We start from the raw sequence: 23,394 nt of genomic DNA, 5'->3' as shown, positions 1-23,394 counted from the left end.
GGAGGAGGAGGAGGATCCTGAAAGTGATCTTCCTAGTGAAGACAGCCATGTGTTGCGTACAGGTACCCTGGCACACATGGCTGACTTCATGTTAGGATGCCTTTCTCGTGACCCTCGCGTTACACGCATTCTGGCCACTACGGATTACTGGGTGTACACACTGCTCGATCCACGGTATAAGGAGAGCCTTTGCACTCTCATTCCCGAAGAGGAAAGGGGTTCCAGAATGATGCTATACCACAGGGCGCTGGTGGACAAACTGATGGTAAACTTCCCATCCGACAGCGCTAGTGGCAGAAGGTGCAGTTCCGAGGGCCAGGTAGCAGGGGAGGCGCAGAGATCAGGCAGCATGTACAGCGCAGGCAGGGGAACATTCTCCAAGGCCTTTGCCAGCTTTATGGCTCCCCAGCAAGACTGTGTCACCGCTCCCCAGTCAAGGCTGAGTCGGCGGGAGCACTGTAAATGGATGGTGAGGGAGTACGTAGCCGATCGCACGACCGTCCTCCGTGACGCCTCTGCCCCCTACAACTACTGGGTGTCGAAGCTGGACACGTGGCCTGAACTCGCGCTGTATGCCCTGGAGGTGCTTGCTTGTCCTGCGGCTAGCGTCTTGTCAGAGAGTGTGTTTAGTGTGGCTGGGGGAATCATCACGGATAAGCGTACCCACCTGTCAACCGACAGTGCCGACAGGCTTACACTCATCAAGATGAACAAAGCCTGGATTTCCCCCGACTTCTCTTCTCCACCAGCGGACAGCAGCGATACGTAAGCAATACGTAGGCTGCACCCGCGGATGGAAGCTACGTTCTCTCTCACCATCCAAAACGGGGACATTTCTGCTTCATCAATCTGTGTCTAATATTCCTCCTCCTCCTCCTCCTGAAACCTCACGTAATCACGCTGAACGGGCAATTTTTCTTAGGGCCACAAGGCTCACTCATATAATTTTTCTAAACAATTTTTATATGTTTCAATGCTCTTAAAAGCGTTGAAACTTTAACTTGAACCAATTTTTCGTTAAACTGGGCTGCCTCCAGGCCTAGTTACCACTTAAGCCACATTAACCAAAGCGATTAATGGGTTTCACTTGCCCTCTTGGTTGGCCATGGCCAATTTTTTGGATGTACATTAGTACTGTTGATACAGCAATTTTTGTGGGCCCTCGCCTACAGTGTAATCAAATGAATGTTTAGCCCACCTGCATTACAGCTGACGTTACATCCGCTGTGTTGGGCAATGCAATGGGATATTTTTGTGTATCGCCGGTGGGTTCCAGGGAGCCACCCATGCTGTAGGTGCACACGGAGTTTAACCTACATCTGTCCACTTGTAAAGAACCCCAGTCTGACTGGGGCATGCAGTGTGGGCCGAAGCCCACCTGTATTAAGCACAACATTACTACCTCAGCTGTGTTGGGCAATGCAATGGGATAGTTCTATGTACCGCCGGTGGCTTCCTGGCACCCACCCCTGCTGTGGGTCCACAGGGAATTATAAATGCATCTGTTTCCACTTGTAAAGAACCCCAGTCAGACTGGGGCATGCAGTGTGGTCCGAGCCCACCTGCATTAAGCACGACATTACTACCTCAGCTGTGTTGGGCAATGCAATGGGATATTTTTATGTACCGCCGGTGGGTTCCAGGGAGCCACCCATGCTGTAGGTGCACACGGAGTTTAACCTACATCTGTCCACTTGTAAAGAACCCCAGTCTGACTGGGGCATGCAGTGTGGGCCGAAGCCCACCTGTATTAAGCACAACATTACTACCTCAGCTGTGTTGGGCAATGCAATGGGATATTTCTATGTACCACCGGTGGCTTCCTGGCACCCACCCATGCTGTGGGTCCACAGGGAATTATAAATGCATCTGTTTCCACTTGTAAAGAGCCCCAGTCTGACTGGGGCATGCAGTGTGGGCCGAAGCCCACCTGCATTAAACATGACATTACTACCTCAGCTGTGATAGGCACTGCAATGGGATATTTTTATGTACCGCCGGTGGGTTCCAGGGAGCCACCCATGCTGTCGGTCCACAGGGACTTCACAATAGGGAGTTGTACCTGCCTGTGTCTATGAACATGAAATTTGGCACTAGCATTGAATATGTCATAAATAGGAAAAGTTAATGGGTCCCAAGTAGATTATTCAATTCTAAGCGCAAAAGAATTAGCGTCCAAATTTTACATACAGAATGTAATTCTCTCAATATCCGGTGTCATTGAAACGTAAAATTTGGAACAGGCATTGATTATGTCATAAATAGGAAAAGCTAATGGGTCCCAACTTGAGATGAGCGAGCACCAAAATGCTCGGGTGCTCGTTACTCGGGACGAAATTATCGCAATGCTCGAGGGTTCGTTTCGAGTAACGAACCCCATTGAAGTCAATGGGCGACCCGAGCATTTTTGTATTTCGCCGATGCTCGCTAAGGTTTTCATGTGTGAAAATCTGGGCAATTCAAGAAAGTGATGGGAACGACACAGCAACGGATAGGGCAGGCGAGGGGCTACATGTTGGGCTGCATCTCAAGTTCACAGGTCCCACTATTAAGCCACAATAGCGGCAAGAGTGGGCCCCCCCCTCCCAAAAACTTTTACTTCTGAAAAGCCCTCATTAGCAATGCATACCTTAGCTAAGCACCACACTACCTCCAACAAAGCACAATCACTGCCTGCATGACACTCCACTGCCACTTCTCCTGGCTTACATGCTGCCCAACCGCCCCCCCTCCCCCCCACAGCGCACACCAAAGTGTCCCTGCGCAGCCTTCAGCTGCACTCATGCCACGCCACAGTCATGTCTATTTATAAGTGCGTCTGCCATGAGGAGGAACCGCAGGCACACACTGCAGAGGGTTGGCACGGCTAGGCAGCGACCCTCTTTAAAAGGGGCGGGGCGATAGCCCACAATGCTGTACAGAAGCAATGAGAAATAGAATCCTGTGCCACCGCCATCAGGAGCTGCACACGTGGGCATAGCAATGGGGAACCTATGTGCCACACACTATTCATTCTGTCAAGGTGTCTGCATGCCCCATGCAGACTGCGGTTTTTTATAAATAGTCACAGGCAGGTACAACTCCGCAATGGGCATTCCATGTGCACCCACAGCATGGGTGGCTCCCTGGAACTCACCGGCTGTACATTAATGTATCCCATTGCAGTGCCCATCACAGCTGAGGTAATGTCATGTTTAATGCAAGTGGGCTTTGGCCCACACTGCATGCCCCAGTCAGACTGGGGTTCTTTAGAAGTGGACACATGCAGTTACAACTCCGTGTGGACCCACGGCATGGGTGGCTCCCTGGAACCCACCGGCGGTACATAAATATATCCCATACAGTGCCCAACACAGCTGATGTAACGTCAGCTGTAATGCAAGTGGGCTAAAAATTAATTGGATTACACTGTAGGCTAGGGCCCCCAAAAATTGGTGTACCAACAGTACTAATGTACCTCAGAAAAATTGCCCATGCCCAACCAATAGGGCAGGTGAAACCCATTAATCGCTTTGGTTAATGTGGCTTAATTGGTAACTAGGCCTGGAGGCAGCCCAGTTAAAATAAAAATTGGTTCAGGTGAAAGTTTCAACGCTTTAATGAGCATTAAAACGTATTAAAATTGTTTACAAAAATTATATGACTGAGCCTTGTGGGCCTAAGAAAAATTGCCCGTTCGGCGTGATTATGTGAGCTTTCAGGAGGAGGAGCAGGAGGAAGAGGAGGAATATTATACACAGATTGATGAAGCAAAAATGTCCCCGTTTTTGATGGTGATAGAGAACGATGCTTCCATCCGCGGGTGCAGCCTAAGTATTGCTTAGGTATCGCTGCTGTCCGCTGGTGAAGAAGAGAAGTCTGGGGAAATCCAGGCATTGTTCATCTTGATGAGTGTAAGCCTGTCGGCACTGTCGGTTGACAGGCGGGTACGCTTATCCGTGATGATTCCCCCAGCCGCACTAAACACCCTCTCTGACAAGACGCTAGCCGCAGGACAAGCAAGCACCTCCAGGGCATACAGCGCGAGTTCAGGCCACGTGTCCAGCTTCGACACCCAGTAGTTGTAGGGGGCAGAGGCGTCACGGAGGACGGTCCTGCGATCCGCTACGTACTCCCTCACCATCCTTTTACAGTGCTCCCGCCAACTCAGCCTTGACTGGGGACCGGTGACACAGTCTTGCTGGGGAGCCATAAAGCTGGCAAAGGCCTTGGAGAATGGTCCCCTGCCTGCGCTGTACATGCTGCCTGATCTCTGCGCCTCCCCTGCTACCTGGCCCTCGGAACTGCACCTTCTGCCACTAGCGCTGTCGGATGGGAAGTTTACCATCAGTTTGTCCACCAGCACCCTGTGGTATAGCATCATTCTGGAACCCCTTTCCTCTTCGGGGATGAGAGTGGAAAGGTTCTCCTTATACCGTGGGTCGAGCAGTGTGTACACCCAGTAATCCGTAGTGGCCAGAATGCGTGTAACACGAGGGTCACGAGAAAGGCATCCTAACATGAAGTCAGCCATGTGTGCCAGGGTACCTGTACGCAACACATGGCTGTCCTCACTAGGAAGATCACTTTCAGGATCCTCCTCCTCCTCCTCCTCCTTCTCTGGCCATACTCGCTGAAAGGATGACAGGCAAGCAGCATGTGTAACCTCAGCAGTGGGCCAAGCTGTCTCTTCCTCCTCCTCCTCATGCTCCTCCTCCTCCTCCTCAACGCGCTGAGATATAGACAGGCGGGTGCTCTGACTATCCAGCAACATACTGTCTTCCCCCGCCTCCGTTTCCGAGTGCAAAGCGTCTGCCTTTATGCTTTGCAGGGAACTTCTCAACAGGCATAGCAGAGGAATGGTGACGCTAATGATTGCAGCATCCCCGCTCACCATCTGGGTAGACTCCTCAAAGTTTCCAAGGACCTGGCAGATGTCTGCCAACCAGGCCCACTCTTCTGTAAAGAATTGAGGAGGCTGACTCCCACTACGCCGCCCATGTTGGAGTTGGTATTCCACAATAGCTCTACGCTGCTCATAGAGCCTGGCCAACATGTGGAGTGTAGAGTTGCACTGTGTGGGCACGTCGCACAGCAATCGGTGCACTGGCAGATTAAACCGATGTTGCAGGGTCCGCAGGGTGGCAGCGTACGTCTTGGAGTTGCGGAAATGTGCGCTGACCCGGCGCACCTTTCCGACCAGGTATGACAAGTGTGGGTAGCTTTTCAGAAAGCGCTGAACCACCAAATTAAAGACATGGGCCAGGCATGGCACGTGCGTGAGGCTGCCAAGCTGCAGAGTCTCCTCCAGGTTACGTCCGTTGTCACACACGACCATGCCCGGTTGGAGGCTCAGCGGCGCAAGCCAGCGTTCGGTCTGCTCTGTCAGACCCTGCAGCAGTTCGTGGGCTGTGTGCCTCTTCTCTCCTAAGCTGAGTAGTTTCAGCACGGCCTGCTGACGCTTGCCCACCGCTGTGCTGCCGTGCCGCGCGACACTGACTGCTGGCGACGTGCTGCTGCTGACACATCTTGATTGCGAGACAGAGGTTGTGTAGGAGGAGGAGGAGGAGGGTGGTTTAGTGGAGGAAGCATACACCGCCGCAGATACCAGCACCGAGCTGGGGCCCGCAATTCTGGGGGTGGGTAGGACGTGAGCGGTCCCAGGCTCTGACTCAGTCCCAGCCTCCACTAAAATCACCCAATGTACCGTCAGGGAGATATAGTGGCCCTGCCTGCCTGTGCTTGTCCACGTGTCTGATTTTAAGTGGAGCTTGGCAGTAACCGCATTGGTGAGGGCGCGTACAATGTTGCGGGAGACGTGGTCGTGCAGGACTGGGACGGCACATCGGGAAAAGTAGTGGCAACTGGGAACCGAGTAGCGCGGGGCCGCCGCCACCATCATGCTTTTGAAAGCCTCCGTTTCCACAAGCCTATACGGCAGCATCTCCAGGCTGATCAATTTGGCAATGTGCACGTTTAACGCTTGAGCGTGCGGGTGCGTGGCGGCGTACTTGAGCTTGCGCTCAAATAGTGGCGCTAGCGACGTCTGGACGCTGCGCTGAGAGACATTGCTGGATGGGGCCGAGGACAGCGGAGGTGAGGGTGTGGGTGCAGGCCAGGAGACGGTAGTGCCTGTGTCCTCAGAGGGGGGTTGGATCTCAGTGGCAGGTTGGCGCACAGGGGGAGAGGCAGTGGTGCAAACCGGAGGCGGTGAACGGCCTTCGTCCCACCTTGTGGGGTGCTTGGCCATCATATGCCTGCACATGATGGTGGTGGTGGCTCCCCAGCTGATCTTGGCGCGACAAAGGTTGCACACCACTGTTCGTCGGTCGTCAGGCGTCTCTGTGAAAAACTGCCACACCGTAGAGCACCTTGACCTCTGCAGGGTGGCATGGCGCAAGGGGGCGCTTTGGGAAACAGTTGGTGGATTATTCGGTCTGGCCCTGCCTCTACCCCTGGCCACTGCACTGGCTCGGCCTGTGCCCACACCCTGACTTGGGCCTCCGCGTCCTCGCCCGCGTCCACGCCCTCTAGGCCTACCCCTACCCCTCAGCATGGTGTATTACCAGTAGTGCAGAAACAGAACGCTGTAATTAAATGTGCCGCTTATTGGCCTGTGGTTGGAGGCTGACTTCGCTTACGGAACGCCAGGAAATAATTTTGCGCAAGCCTGCTGTAACACTTAGCTGGCTGCGTATGAATTAGGAGGACAACTACACCCAGCACAGACCCAGAACACTGAGGACAGTCACAGGCAGCCCAAATAGATTTTTTTCCCAAATGTTTTTGGAAAGGCCCACTGCCTATATTCAATAAATATGTCTTCTGTCCCTGCATCACCACTACTGGCCCTGGATTATGTAAAATAACTGCAGACTGTTGCACTGTGGACTGGGATGTGATGTAACAGCCAACACAGAGCCAGGAAATAATTTTGCGCAAGCCTGCTGTAACACTTAGCTGGCTGCGTATGAATTAGGAGGACAACTACACCCAGCACAGACCCAGTACACTGAGGACAGTCACAGGCAGCCCAAATAGATTTTTTTCCCCAAATGTTTTTGCAAAGGCCCACTGCCTATATTCAATAAATATGTCTTCTGTCCCTGCGTCACCACTACTGGCCCTGGAGTATGTAAAATAACTGCAGACTGTTGCACTGTGGACTGGAATGTGATGTAACAGCCAACACAGAGCCAGGAAATAATTTTGCGCAAGCCTGCTGTAACACTTAGCTGGCTGCGTATGAATTAGGAGGACAACTACACCCAGCACAGACCCAGTACACTGAGGACAGTCACAGGCAGCCCAAATAGATTTTTTTCCCCAAATGTTTTTGCAAAGGCCCACTGCCTATATTCAATAAATATGTCTTCTGTCCCTGCGTCACCACTACTGGCCCTGGAGTATGTAAAATAACTGCAGACTGTTGCACTGTGGACTGGAATGTGATGTAACAGCCAACACAGAGCCAGGAAATAATTTTGCGCAAGCCTGCTGTAACACTTAGCTGGCTGCGTATGAATTAGGAGGACAACTACACCCAGCACAGACCCAGTACACTGAGGACAGTCACAGGCAGCCCAAATAGATTTTTTTCCCCAAATGTTTTTGCAAAGGCCCACTGCCTATATTCAATAAATATGTCTTCTGTCCCTGCGTCACCACTACTGGCCCTGGAGTATGTAAAATAACTGCAGACTGTTGCACTGTGGACTGGAATGTGATGTAACAGCCAACACAGAGCCAGGAAATAATTTTGCGCAAGCCTGCTGTAACACTTAGCTGGCTGCGTATGAATTAGGAGGACAACTACACCCAGCACAGACCCAGAACACTGAGGACAGTCACAGGCAGCCCAAATAGATTTTTTTTCCCAAATGTTTTTGCAAAGGCCCACTGCCTATATTCAATAAATATATGTCTTCTGTCCCTGCCTCACAATATATGTCTTCTGTCCCTGCCTCACCACCACTACTGGCCCTGGAGTATGTATAATTACTGCAGGGCGCAATGCTCTGCACGGCCGATATACAAAAAAAAAAAAAAGTGCAACACTGCAAAAAGCAGCCTCCACACTACTGCACACGGTTAGATGTGGCCCTAAGAAGGACCGTTGGGGCTCTTGAAGCCTAAAATACTCCTAACACTCTTCCTATAGCAGCTCCGGCACCAACAGCACTTTCCCTCCTCTATGTCAGAACAAATCTGTGGCAAGCCGCGGGAGGGGCTGATTTTTATACTCCGGTGACACCTGATCTCGCCAGCCACTCACTGCAGGGGGGTGGTATAGGGCTTGAACGTCGCAGGGGGAAGTTGTAATGCATTCCCTGTCTTTCTATTGGCCAGAAAAGCGCGCTAACGTCTCAGAGATGAAAGTGAAAGTAACTCGAACATCGCGTGGTACTCGTCACGAGTAACGAGAATCTCGAACACGCTAATACTCAAACGAGTATCAAGCTCGGACGAGTATGTTCGCTCATCTCTAATCATTAATTAAAACCCAAATACATGAAACATCATAACCATATTATTTGTTATTTATATTTCTGTATGTACAGTACAAAAAAATTACAATCTTTACAACAGTCATATACTCATTAGCCTACTCAATTTACTCATATACTATTTAGGAGAAGGAGAGTTAAAGTCGTTTTTTGTATCGAAACATGGCAGTGAATTTTTCCATTTTTTCCGGTCATTTAGGGAGGTGTTCTGGTTTATGGAGAATTATTTCTTCTTGATTTTTGAAATCAACATACTCGATTGCATAAAACCTGAAATGTGCATTCCATTCAGACAAAAAAAAAAAGGTCTCTGACACTGCAGACTATTACACATGGTTACTCTTTTCTTCTGGTGCCAACTCTGCTTGCTTATTAACTCTCCTGCTCTCGCCTCTCAATGGAACGCTATAGAAAGCATATTCACTCTTTTGGTGCATGTACTACTGATCTCTTCATAATCCTAATAGGGATATGCAGTTATTTACTTCATGCTGTTTGTGTGCACATGGTGATAAAGTACAGTGAACATACCTAGACAAACTGGTGCTTCTTCCCAGACGCCATTCATACATCGCACAACCTTTTCTCCTTTAAGAATATGATAATTTGGGCATCTATATTCCACAGATTCACCAGATTTATAGCTGGGCTTTCTAATTCCTGTGGTGTCTCCAAATTGTACAGTTGGTGGTGGACCACACTGCTCACCAATTTCTGAAAATGAATGATAATTAAGCAAATGTACTAATTAAATGTAATTGCATAACAAAATAAAGCGTTGTATAGATTATCTGGCTCTAAAGAAAAAATATATGTATTAAGACACTGATGAGTGATTGGGAGACCACATTGTGACATCAGAGGCTCCGATTTCCCACTTTGGCATAGTACTTAAATTCCTTCTGTCAGTGCACGTTCACATGGACGAATGTGATATCAGTCCAAGAAACTCAGAACTGTATAGCACTTGTAAATTTGCGATGTTCACTTTTTTCACCCACTGGAAACAATGGAGGAGCTTTCTGCAGACTCACAGGAAAATAGAACATGCTGCAATTTTTATATATCGCAATATGCCTGTCAGAGAAAAATTGCACGTATAAATTGACCCATTGAAAACAAAACGGTCTATTTCAGTGTTTTTCAGAGTTTTGTGAGCACAAAAAATGTGCTTGCATGAATGCACCCTTAGAGCTTAGTCAGAACACCGTTTCTTGAAGGCATGTTAAGAAACAATGTTTTTCAATGAAAGCGATCACCCATGCATTTTTTACATGCAAATAAAATTTGTACTTGTAAAAAATAGGGCAGTGGTGCCATCGCTACCCCCTGCTGCGGCTGTGACAGCTGCAGAAGGGGATTCCTTCGATGTGAAACCCCTGGATGCTATCACATCCAGGGGTTTCACCTTGTGGCCAATGGGGTCAGTGGCAGCAGCGCCAATCCCATTGAGAACAAACAGAGAAGATTGCGATCCTCTGCTACAGCTGTGACAGCTGTGGCAGAGGATTTCTTCACCTCCTGAAGGAGTCCCCTCGTCATTGAACACTGTGACAGCTGTCATAGATGTAGCAGAGGATCGCAATGTTCTCTCATTGCTTTCAATTGGGCCGGCGCTTCTCCAGCCCCTTTAAAAGCAATGGGATGACGACAAGTCCTGCAGGGATTTTCAGAGAAAGGATTTAAATATAAACCCTTCCCTGTAAATCAACCCTAGGTGGTGTAAAATCATATACACTCACCTCTCCACTGCTGTGAGGCTCAGGCATGTCTAGCCGTTTGGTTCCCGGAACTGCTCTGAAGCTCTTTCAGCTGGCTGGGATTTAAAATCCCTTCCTGCTGAAAGGGCTATGTCTGATTGGCTGAGTGCTTAGCCAATTAAAGGCAGCGCTCAGCCATTCATTGAATGACAGCTAAGCGCTGCCTGTCATTGTTCATAGCGCTCAGCCAATCATAGGCAGCGCTTAGCCATTCATTAAATTGCTTTTATATACCTCACAGTATAACACCAATCACAACACAGCTTTCTTTACCTCACAGTATAACACCAATCACAACACAGCTTTCATTACCTCACAGTATAACACCAGTCACAGCACAGCTTTCATTACCTCACAGTCTAACACCAATCACAACGCAGCTTTCATTTACCTCACAGTACAATACCAATCACAGCACAGCTTTCATTTACCTCACAGTATAATACCAATCACAGCACAGCTTTCTTTACCTCACAGTATAACCCCAGTCACAGCACAGCTTTCATTACCTCACAGTATAACACCAACCACAACGCAGCTTTCATTTACCTCCCAGTATAATACCAATCATAGCACAGCTTTCATTTACCTCCCAGTATAATGAAAACAAAGGTTGGGTATTGTGTTGGCCAGTAGAGCAACATGTGATGGTTCCCTGCAAGAGAAACCACGTAATGTTGTAGATATGATACCTTTTAATGGCTAACAAAAATACATGATGTAACAGCAAGCTTTGCAAACCTCTCGGGTTCTGCTTCAGGCCATCTTCTCTGTTCTGGAAGCCGGGGATTGAAAAATCCCCGCCTCCAGAAAGCGCCTCCAATTGGCCAATCAGAGGCAGTGCCCAGCCGTCATTCCATTCCTTTCAATGGCACTGCAGCAGTGCCAGCCCTATTGAATGCAATGGGTTAGCATTGCAGACCTCTGCCACAGCTGTGACATCTGTGAAAGGGCATTCCTTCATCCCCGCGGTCCCCGCGGGGATGAAGGAATCCCTTGCTGCAGCTGTCACAGCTGTGTCAGGGGAGCGCAATGTTCTTCCTATGTTTTCAATGGGGCTAGTGCTGCCGCCACTGGCCCCACTGAAAACAACGGGCGCCAACTGGCCCCACTGAAAACAAATAGTACCATTGAAAAATACAACTCGTTCTGCAAAAAACAAGCCCTCATACAGTGGAGGTGACGCATAGATAAGGAGTTACAATTTTTTAATAGGGCGGAGAAAAAAAATTAAAATGCAAAAAAAAAGTACCACAGTACAATACCAATCACAGCACAGCTTTCATTTACCTCACAGTATAATACCAATCACAGCACAGCTTTCATTACCTCACAGTATAACCCCAGTCACAGCACAGCTTTCATTACCTCACAGTATAACACCAATCACAACGCAGCTTTCATTTACCTCCCAGTATAATACCAATCATAGCACAGCTTTCATTTACCTCCCAGTATAATGAAAACAAAGGTTGGGCATTGTGTTGGCCAGTAGAGCAACATGTGATGGTTCCCTGCAAGAGAAACCACGTAATGTTGTAGATATGATACCTTTTAATGGCTAACAAAAATACATGATGTAACAGCAAGCTTTGCAAACCTCTCGGGTTCTGCTTCAGGCCATCTTCTCTGTTCTGGAAGCCGGGGATTGAAAAATCCCCGCCTCCAGAAAGCGCCTCCAATTGGCCAATCAGAGGCAGTGCCCAGCCGTCATTCCATTCCTTTCAATGGCACTGCAGCAGTGCCAGCCCTATTGAATGCAATGGGTTAGCATTGCAGACCTCTGCCACAGCTGTGACATCTGTGAAAGGGCATTCCTTCATCCCCGCGGTCCCCGCGGGGATGAAGGAATCCCTTGCTGCAGCTGTCACAGCTGTGTCAGGGGAGCGCAATGTTCTTCCTATGTTTTCAATGGGGCTAGTGCTGCCGCCACTGGCCCCACTGAAAACAACGGGCGCCAACTGGCCCCACTGAAAACAAATAGTACCATTGAAAAATACAACTCGTTCTGCAAAAAACAAGCCCTCATACAGTGGAGGTGACGCATAAATAAGGAGTTACAATTTTTTAATAGGGCGGAGAAAAAAAATTAAAATGAAAAAAAAAAGTACCACATTATTAAGGGGTTAAGGACCAAGCACCGTACATTTACGGTGCTTGATCCTGGGCTTTAGTCCCAGCCAATAGTAAAAATATGGCGCAGGATTAAAGACCATGATTCTGCAATCAATGAGTGCTGTGTACTAAACAGTGAAAACGGAAATGTTTCTTCCACTACATGAGTGGGCAGTCACGTGACTGCTGGGATCGCCTGGCACAGCACAGCTACATGGTCCTAGCACACCCAAATAGCTATATCAGTGACTATTGTCACTACAGGGGATGTTTTCCCTTTAACTGGGCGTCCTATGAATGCCCCAGCTACAGTGAAAAAATGTGCAATAAAAAAAAAAAAAGACCACGTGAATGTCCTCCAGAGGTCTTATATGACGCCATGGGGGACATAGATAGTTAAAAAAGTAGTTACATAAATAAGTAAAACAAAATTCCAGAATAAAATAAAAATGTATACATAAGGGTGAACACCCACTGGCGATACGATATTCTTGCGATGCGAGAATGAGTGAAAACGCATGATAATGAAACCAATGATTTTCAATGGTTTCATTCTCATTAGCAATGTTTTCACTGTAACCTCGCATCGCAAAGAGGAATCTGCGATATCGCCCATTGCTTTCAATGGGGCCAGCGGCAGCAGCGCTAGCCCCATTGAAAGCAATGGGATATCATTCGCTCCCCTGACACAGCTGTAATAGCTATGGCAGGGGACTCCTTCAACTCGGTGGGGACGAAGAAATTCCCAGTCACAGCTGTGGCAGAGGTCTGCAATGCTATCCCATTGCTTTCAATAGGGGCCAGCGCTGCTGCAGCCCCATTGAAAGGAATGGAATAAAGGTTACCACCACGGCAATGATTTTCGGGAAAGGGCTTGAAATATAAGACCTTTCCCGAAAATCATGGCTAGCTGTAAAAGTAGGTAAAAAAAAAAGATTAACTAACCTAGAAGAGACATCCAACTCTTCTCTCTGGCCCCGACAGTCATCTTCTCTGTTCTGGAGGCTGGGTATTGAAAAATACCCGCTTCCATAAAAGCGCCTCTGATTAGTCAATCAGAGGCAGTGCCCAGCCGTCATTCCATTCCTTTCAATGTGGTGGCAGCAGCGCCTACCTCTGCCACAGCTGTGACATCTATGACAGGGCATTCCTTCATCCCCGTAAGGATGAAGGAATCCCTTGCCGCAGCTGTCACAGCTGTGTCAGGGGAGCGCAATGTTCTTCCTATGTTTTCAATGGGGCTAGTGATGCGAGGTTACAGTGAAAACATCGCTAATGAGAATGAAACCATTGAGTATTATTGGTTTCAGTATCATGCGTTTTCATTCACTCTCGCATTGCAAGGATATCATATCGCCAGTGGGTGTTCACCCTAAGAAGGAAAAAAAACCAAAGCCGACGCCAACCAAAACCATTGCTGTATGCGGGCTATAATCTAAAACCATACAAATTATATATCAAAACATCTGAAACAAAATGAGGAACTCATTCCCATATTTAATTTTAGCATAAATATACTACTTAAAAAATAACTATACATGTTTAAAAAATACATTTTTTTTAGCGTTTTATCCCCAATAAAACTAAAAAAAACGGGGAAAAAAGTCAGTGAAATAGATGTTTAAAAAATTAGCCCTATATGTCACGGAAAAAAAAGCAGCAAAAATAATTTAGGTAGCTGAAAGTAAGAAAAAATAGGGCAGCTAAACACCTACATGGGTAAATTCCCTAAAACGTGTCTGCTGAAAATCAGAAATAGTGGAGAGCGCCACAGGTAGATCCAATCCACACTTGCTGGAATATGCGGATGCAATCACGATGATGCCTCACTATACACTTTCTTCTTTATGTGAGTTACCATTATTGAATCACATAGTATTGTTGTGTGGACCCTACTTTAATATCTAAGCGGCCAAGATATGCGATTTACATTTAAATATATTAGTTTCGCTAGAATACAGCTAGTGTATAAGGTTTATCACCACGGGAGGCGTGTGCTTCACGATCAGGTGACTCTACACGTCATGAAATCTTACCCCCCCCCCCCTCCCTTGGCACTGCTGTAAGAGGCATATCACGTGATACAATGACGCGGAACGCGTCATGAGGCTTCTCCCCCACCGCCCGGCAACCGGACAATGCCGGTGCTACCGGGGGTTCCGTTTTTAAATATTAATATAGATTTTAATAGTATACTTACCAGGATCATCCTAACTTAGCTCCAAGGAAGTCCCAACTAGGGATCGTAATGCATGGTAACGCTATACACGTCACAGAGCACCGCCCCCATATCACATGATGCTGTTGACGTCATCAATGTACGCCTACCCCCTGGGACGCCGGACACACGGTACTGACAAGCATGGAAAGGGTATGTCTTTTTCTTTTATCATGTATAAATGTATAAATGTATGTATTGTATATTCGTTTTATATGTATGGCTTGAGAAAGGTGCCTTGTTTTGCACCGAAACGCGTTGCCTTATTAAAAGATTTGTTTGACTACAACATCTGGATTAATACTATGCACCTTGGAGCATAGCTCTATACTTTGTGGAGGACACTCTGAGGAGGGGGCATCTGTACATCATACCCCCCTCCTTTCAAGTAAGTGTTATACCAAACCATTACCTACATGTGAACCTGTCCTCAGTTTACTCCGTTTTGAGCGCTGATTTTTTTCTGACGTTCCATTTTCTAAAACGTGTCTGGTCGTTAAGGTTCAAAACAGCCTGGTCCTTAAGGGGTGGACCAGTATGGATGAACACAAAAATTAATCACATACCTAAAAGCAATGAAAAATGTTTAGCAAATTGAAAAAGGGGAGCACATCTAAAGAAAAATATATAATGCAGTCAGCAGAAATGTGAGGGCAAGTGTCGCTAAGGTTAATAATCAACCGAGGCTTGCAAGAGAGGTGAAAGGAATAAAAAGGGGGTTTGGGACATGTCAAAAACAAAAGAAAAATGAAAATGGTGAATTGGTTAAAAATGACTTCAAGAAGGCCGAACTTTTAAATTCCTATTTTAGATCTGTTTTCTCTCAGAAAGTCATTGTAACATCAGCTGATCTTCCCTGTGCTATTAGGCAAATAAAAGAATGAAAGCTATCTATAAGGAGACAGATGGTCGGGGAACATTCTAGTTAACTTAAATGAATTCAAGTCTCCAGGTCCAGATGAATTACATCCTAGGATACTAAAGTAAGCAGAAGATGTAATTGCTGAACCACTTGCCGTAATCTTAGAAAATTTGGGGGGTACAAGAGAAGTCCCAGAAGGTTAGAGAAGGGCAAATGTTGTTCGTATCTTCAAAAAACAGGAAAAGAAGGACCCTGAAAACTACAGGCCTATGAGCCTGACATCTGTAACTAGGGGAACATATTTGAACAAATTATTTAAAGGTTTGTGCATACAGCGGTACCTTGATTTACGAGTGACTCAGCTCGCAAAGCTTCTTGACTTGCGAGTAGGCTCTCTCCCAAATTTTTGCTCTGATTTAAGGGCAAAAAAAAAAAGATTGGGTTACATGCCTGTTTGCAAGTCGAGAAGCTCACAAGCTTGCTCGGGGGGTGTCTAAAACTCACCTACCACCAGCGTTTAGGTCCTTGTGATGGTCTGCGGCGCTGCTGCAGGCTGCCGCGACCTTCTCCACACCGGCAGAGCATTTCTTCCTGGAAGCAGGGCTTGAATACCCCGCCTCCAGCAAGCTAATGCTCTGATTGGTTAATCCAGCGCTGCATCAGCCGATGAAAGCCGGTGCTGGATTAACCAATCACAGCCATTAAATGATATCAATGATACTATGTGAGGACCAGAACGCCGGCAGTAGGTGAGTATTGGTGTTTGTTTTTTTACACATAGTGTAAAATTTTCCCCATTTGGGTGACTACCCACTACAGTTTTCTATTTTTACTGTGAAATTCGCAGCATTTTTTTTTTCTGCAGGGATCTATAGGACTTGTAATGTTAAAATCGCGATCGCGCAAAATCACAATTTACCGCGATTTCGCAAATTAAACTCTTTACCGAAGGCACCGCTGTACAAATAAATTTAACCCCTTAGTGACCAGCCAATAGTGCTTTTTACGTCCTGCCCAAGTGGGCTTTATTCTCTGAGGACGTAAAAACATGTGTCCTGCAGAGAATAAAGCAACGTGGGCTCTGGACGTGACAGCTGCATGCTGTCGGTGGCCGCAGGTAGCTGACAGCATGGAGCTGTCATCCCAGGCTGTAGGGACCCCCCCCCCCCAGCAATGCGATTGGCGCTATCCAATGGATAGCGCCGATCGCATAAAAATTTAAAAAAGTTAAGGATTCAGCTGCCCTGATGGATCGGATCCATCAGGGCAGCTGAAATTACCCACCCCATCCGCTGCACTGCTCCCCGCTCTCCTGGTCCTCCAGGCCCCGAAGCCGGACTTCTGCGCATGCGCGCCAGGCGGCATTACGTCAGCCGCATGCACAGAAGGCCCTGAGCCGCGGAAAATTCAAAATCCCTCTGCTCCTGGCTGCCATGTGTAGCCAGGAGCAGAGGGATGTCACTGGGGACATGATCACTGTTATCCAATTGTGAGGGTATATATATATATTGCCATATGTTTTTATGCTTTATACCTATATGCAAGTTCTATTCAATTCCAAATGAGAAAAAACTTAATCTGTCGCCTTACATCAGATATTCCAAAGGCCTTGCAAGGCGAAGACAAAAGTATCAAACCCAGCAAAGAAGAACCAGACACAAGGCCGTGTACTTGGCCGTTTTCCCAGAAGCGCCATATCAAGATGGAGACTGTTCAACTATGTACATAACTTTCACTGTCTCAGGCCGGAAATCCGGACTTCCCATATATGGTTATGCTGTGAATTTTAGCCAATGAGCCCATCACCCATTCCTGGTGATGGGACAAAAGGGTATAAGATCTCATGTAATCTGTAATAAAGCAGCGCAGTCATGTCCCCGTGTGAGGAACGATACCAGACCTCCGTGTGGTGTTTTCTTCTTTCCGCCGGCAGCGGGGCAAGTGGGGTGGGCCTGATTGGTGCTGTACGTAAGAAATTTTACCCTGACAATTTGGCGCAACCAACTGGGGCGACAAAAACGGAGCCGTACAACGCATTCCACCCGGATCCACGCCACGGAGAAGCCGTCCTGCTGCAAACCGAGCCTGATCAACTCACAGAACTCCAGGTAAGACCAGCATATATTTATGTTGTGTTTTACGCTGAGTCTTGCAGCAGGAGGGACTATCTGTGGTTTGTGACCGGACGGGTTGGGTTAAGAGTTCTACACGGTAACTCGTGGGCTTCGGGTTTGCCGTCATGGACCACTGACCGTGATATGCGCACCAATCGCTCACCCAGGAACTAGTCTGTAGTCTATTTGTACTTTGAAGTCCATAGTGTTTAACGATAGTGGAGGTTGTTTGTTGTATCTGCAGAATTTTTTTTTCTCTTTTTCTTTACATTTGGTCTCACAGAAGAAGGAACCCTCGGTTATTTTAGTTGTTGATGGTTTAGCTAAGGAGAGGGAAGCACTCTGTGAGACAGGTCCCATAGAAGAAGAGACCCTCGGTTTTAGTTTAGTTTAGTTGTTGATGGTTTAGCTGAGGAGAGAGATGCACTCTTTGGGACTGGTTCCATAGAAGAAGATGCCTTCGGTTGTTTTGCCATATATAAGGGGCTGACAATTCGGGTCAGAAGGATGCACTCTATGGAGCGTGTTATTATTATTATTGTTGTTGATGTTCTAATATGCGTAAGATCTTATTAAAGAAGACAGAGCCCCTCAAGGGCTGCCGCCGTGTGGATCAATTGATGGAGGAGAGACAGTAGGAGAGACAAGGGTCACAATCTGTAAAATGTAAGAAAACTTATGAAAATGTGTAACAAGGACCCGCACGGTAGATTACAAAAATGGTGACTAGGAGGTCTTTAGGACCAAGAAGCGTGCCTTGAAAGACCAAGGGTTGCTAGAAAGTGCTGAAGGAACAAGCAAAGTCGAGAAGAAGGTTACAATGCATGTAATTTGTTGGCAGAGAGAAAGAAGAAAAGGTGTATAATACAAGATAGATAATAGATATATATATGTGTGTATATATGTATATACTGTATGTGCAAATAGTTAACTGAGCTTGCTTTTAGATGAGAAAGATTGTTTACTTAAAGCTAGAGCTTGTGTTTAGTTTTCAAGGTCAAGAGATAACAAAGCAGAGAAAATGAAATACTGACCCTGGAAAATATCTTTGCTTGCTTAAAATGAATTGAAATGAATTTAATTAATTATACCGTCTTAGTAGGCAGGAAATATAGCAATTTCTAAGGTATATTCTTACTTATACAGGGGTTGAAAATGAATGTTGCAAGGTCCCAGCATATGTGTTAATTATGAGTTCAAATGCAGGCAATAGTTAAACTAAAACAACTCTATTCAGTCTGTGTTTCATATTCCTAGAGAGATAACAGATGTTTTGAAAAGGTGGGGGCTTTCAGACTTCACGTTTTGTTCAGGGTCAAATACAGAGGAAGAAAGACAAGGGGGGCTGAAAGATACCCACGCAAACTAAAATACTTCAGCGTTTAATACAGCATATAATAGTTTCAGTAAATAAGAAATATAGAATGTCTCAGTCACTCAGCAAATTTTTTTCACATAATTTGTCAAAGATAGCGCTCATTCACAATCTCATCTCAATAGAATCATGTACTTTGTAACATTATAGCACTCACCTCAATGTTTTTCAACTGATGTATGTTTGTTTGTCAAACTTTTTTTTGTCTGTGCATCTGCATGTACTGGGACACCTTCAAGGGGGGGGTGACGGAGCAGACTTGAGAGCATGGATGGATGAGAGTTAGTGACCCGTGTTCGGGCTGTGGTGAGTGTGTGATGCAGGTAATGACTGGGGATAAAAGTCCCCCCTCCATGCATGGGACTTTGCTTGGTTGTGGTGTGGATGCTTAGACTGTACAGATGAAGTGAAGTTCTGAAAAAAGACGCACGCAGCCAGTATCGAAGGGGTGGAGCTAGATGATGTAAAAGTACGTAATGTGTTTCATCCCTCTTGTCCACAAGGGAGGGGGTGAGAATCTTGAGCAGCTAGTAAAAGTTTTTGTTTTGTTTTTACTCCTGTCTCAAATTTGATAAGACATTGCAGGCAGGAGCAGACTAATAATGAATGCACCTAAAGGATCTCACATTTCAAATATGAATAGATGTTTTGTAGGTTATTCTTCCCCGATGTAACTCATGTCTCTGTTATTGGTGCTAACTAGAGATGAGCGAACGTATTCGTCCGAGCTTGATATTCGTGCGAATATTAGGGTGTTCGGGATGTTCGTTATTCGTAACGAACACCATGCGGTATTCGGGTTACTTTCACTTCCTTCCCTGAGACGTTAGCGCGCTTTTCTGGCCAATTGAAAGACAGGGAAGGCATTACAACTTCCCCCTGTGACGTTCAAGCCCTATACCACCCCCCTGCTGTGAGTGGCTGGGAAGATCAGATGTCACCCGAATATAAGTCGGCCCCTCCCGCGGCTCGCCTCAGATGCCTTGTGAGTTAGATGAGGGACAGTGCTGCTGGTACCGGAGCTGCTGTAGGGAGAGAAATAGCAGTTAGTGTAGGCTTCAAGAACCCCAAAGGTCCTTATTAGGGCCAGTAATATCTGTGTGTTGGCTGCTGTTAGCAGTGCCTTTTTTTTTTTTTTCTCAAAATCGCCTCTGCAGAGCGTTGCACCTGACATTAGGGACAGAAGTGTTGGATAGGCAGGGAGAGTGTTAGGAGTCAGTGTAGCCTTCAAGAACCTCAACGGTCCTTTCTAGGGCCATATTTAAGCGTGTGCAGTACTGTGCTGGCTGCTGTTAGCAGTGCTGCATTTTTTTTTTTTCTCAAAATCGCCTCTGCAGAGCATTGCACCCTCCATTGATACTACAGGGAAAGAATTGTGTAGGCAGGGCCACAACACAGTTATTATTCATTGAATATACGCAGTGGGTCCTTTTGGTGTAAAAAAAGGGAAAATAAATCTATTTGTCCTGCCTCTGTCCGTCCTAAGGGCTGTGGACACGTGTGAGCTGCGTGTACAACGTTAAAAAATCAGACGCACCCAGCTACGGTTTACTGCTGGCTTCGCCATTTGCTTTCCTTAATTGGGAAAAAAATACCTGCTCTGCCAGAGTTAATAACTCTGCTACCCTCAAGTTCTGTGACACATTAGCAGGGCCACAGCACAGTTATTAAACTTCTCATGTTCATTGAATATACGCAGTGGGTCCTTTTGGTGTAAAAAAAGGGAAAAGAAATCTATTTGTCCTGCCTCTGTCGGTCCTAAGGGCTGTGGACACGTGTGAGCTGCGTGTACAACGTTAAAAAATCAGACGCACCCAGCTACGGTTTACTGTTGGCTTCGCCATTTGCTTTCCTTAATTGGGAAAAAAATACCTGCTCTGCCAGAGTTAATAACTCTGCTACCCTCAAATTCTGTGACACATTAGCAGGGCCACAGCACAGTTATTAAACTTCTCATGTTCATTGAATATACGCAGTGGGTCCTTTTGGTGTAAAAAAAGGGAAAAGAAATCTATTTGTCCTGCCTCTGTCGGTCCTAAGGGCTGTGGACACGTGTGAGCTGCGTGTACAACGTTAAAAAATCAGACGCACCCAGCTACGGTTTACTGCTGGCTTCGCCATTTGCTTTCCTTAATTGGGAAAAAAATACCTGCTCTGCCAGAGTTAATAACTCTGCTACCCTCAAGTTCTGTGACACATTAGCAGGGCCACAGCACAGTTATTAAACTTCTCATGTTCATTGAATATACGCAGTGGGTCCTTTTGGTGTAAAAAAAGGGAAAAGAAATCTATTTGTCCTGCCTCTGTCGGTCCTAAGGGCTGTGGACACGTGTGAGCTGGGTGTACAACGTTAAAAAATCAGACGCACCCAGCTACGGTTTACTGCTGGCTTCGCCATTTGCTTTCCTTAATTGGGAAAAAAATACCTGCTCTGCCAGAGTTAATAACTCTGCTACCCTCAAGTTCTGTGACACATTAGCAGGGCCACAGCACAGTTATTAAACTTAGATTATTCATTCACTAGAGGCAGTGGGGCGTTTCGTTTTCAAAAAAGGGAAAAAATTATATTTGGCCTGCAGTCTTGCGCCAATTTATTTCCTGCCTGTGAAATCAAATCACTGGTAATACAGCATGCTGAGGGGTAGGGGTAGGCCTAGAGGACGTGGACACGGCCGAGGAAGCGGAGGGCCAAGTCAGGGTGTGGGCACAGGCCGAACTCCTGTTCTAGGTGTATCGCAGCCGTCTGCTGCGCGATTAGTAGACAGGCACGTTTCTGGCGTCCCGACAGTCATCGCACAATTCATGGGTCCACGCGGGAGACGGTTATTAGAAAATGAGCAGTGTGAGCAGGTCCTGTCGTGGATGGCAGAAAGTGCTTCGAGCAACCTATCGTCCACCCACAGTCCTGCGCCGTCCACTGCTGCAAATCCGAATCCTCTGTCTGCTGCTCCTCCTTCCTCCCAGCCTCCTCACTCCACTACAATGACACATGCTCAGGAGCGGGAACACTCCCAGGAACTGTTCTCGGGCCCCTGCTCAGATTGGGCAGCAGTGGTTCCTCTCCCACCAGAGGAGTTTATCGTCACTGATGCCCAACCATTCGAAAGTTCCCGGGGTCCGGGGGAAGAGGCTGGGGACTTCCGCCAACTGTCTCAAGAACTTTCTGTGTGTGAGGAGGACGATGACGATGAGACACAGTTGTCTTGCAGTGAGGTAGTAGTAAGGGCAGTAAGTCCGAGGGAGCAGCGCACAGAGGATTCGGAGGAAGAGCAGCAGGACGATGAGGTGACTGACCCCACCTGGTGTGCAACGCCTACACAGGACAGGTCTTCAGAGGGGGAGGCACGGGCAGCAGCAGGGCAGGTTGCAAGAGGCAGTGCGGTGGCCAGGGGTAGAGGCAGGGCCAGACCGAATAATCCACCAACTGTTTCCCAAAGCGCACCCTCGCGCCATGCCACCCTGCAGAGGCCGAGGTGCTCTAAGGTCTGGCAGTTTTTCACAGAGACGCCTGACGACCGACGAACAGTGGTGTGCAACCTTTGTCGCGCAAAGCTCAGCCGGGGAGCCAACACCAACAGCCTCACCACCACCAGCATGCGCAGACATATGATGGCCAAGCACCCCACAAGGTGGGACGAAGGCCGTTCGCCGCCTCCGGTTTGCACCCCTGCCTCTCCCCCTGTGCCCCAACCTGCCACTGAGATCCAACCCCCCTCTCAGGACACGGGCACTACCGCCTCATGGCCTGCACCCACACCCTCACCTCTGCTGTCCTCGGCCCCATCCAGCAGTGTAGTTCAGCGCACCGTCCAGCCGTCGCTTGCGCAACTGTTGGAGCGCAAGCGCAAGTACGCCGTCACGCACCCGCACGCTCAAACGTTAACCGTCCGCATAGCAAAATTCATCAGCCTTGAGATGCTGCCGTATAGGGTTGTGGAAACGGAGTCCTTCAAAAGTATCATGGAGGCGGCGGCCCCGCGCTACTCAGTTCCCAGTCGCCACTACTTTTCCCGATGTGCCGTCCCAGCCCTGCATGACCACGTCTCCCGCAACATTGTACGCGCCCTCACCAACGCGGTTACTGCCACGGTCCACTTAACTACGGACACGTGGACAAGCACAGGCGGGCAGGGCCACTACATCTCCCTGACGGCACATTGGGTGAATTTAGTGGAGGCTGGGACAGAGTCAGAGCCTGGGACCGCTCACGTCCTACCCACCCCCAGAATTGCGGGCCACAGCTCGGTGGTGGTATCTGCGGAGGTGTATGCTTCCTCCACTAAAGCACCCTCCTCCTCCTCCTCCTCCGCAACCTCTGTCTCGCAATCAAGATGTGTTAGCAGCAGCATGTCGCCAGCAGTCGGTGTCGCGCGGTGTGGCAGCACAGCGGTGGGCAAGCGTCAGCAGGCCGTGCTGAAACTACTCAGCTTAGGAGATAAGAGGCACACGGCCCACGAACTGCTG

The 23,394-nt window shown here is 47.7% G+C and overlaps 2 protein-coding genes across 4 annotated transcripts in view; both read right to left on the bottom strand.

Annotated features, from left to right (window-relative positions):
- The window catches only part of LOC136621574 (complement factor H-like), a 1,208,893-nt gene that overhangs the window by 546,693 nt on the left and 638,806 nt on the right, over positions 1-23,394 (bottom strand). The window lies entirely within an intron of this gene.
- The window catches only part of LOC136621576 (coagulation factor XIII B chain-like), a 146,765-nt gene that overhangs the window by 86,013 nt on the left and 37,358 nt on the right, over positions 1-23,394 (bottom strand). For all 3 annotated transcript variants that reach the window (XM_066597147.1, XM_066597146.1, XM_066597148.1), the window contains one exon: positions 9,018-9,200. In XM_066597147.1, the coding sequence (XP_066453244.1) occupies positions 9,018-9,200 (183 nt within the window). The remainder of the gene's footprint in view (positions 1-9,017; positions 9,201-23,394) is intronic.

Source organism: Eleutherodactylus coqui, chromosome 3, assembly GCF_035609145.1.
Source record: "Eleutherodactylus coqui strain aEleCoq1 chromosome 3, aEleCoq1.hap1, whole genome shotgun sequence".
Lineage (NCBI taxonomy): Eukaryota > Metazoa > Chordata > Amphibia > Anura > Eleutherodactylidae > Eleutherodactylus > Eleutherodactylus coqui.
Note: the sequence above shows the minus strand (reverse complement) of the source record. Positions and strands in the feature narration are given on the sequence as shown.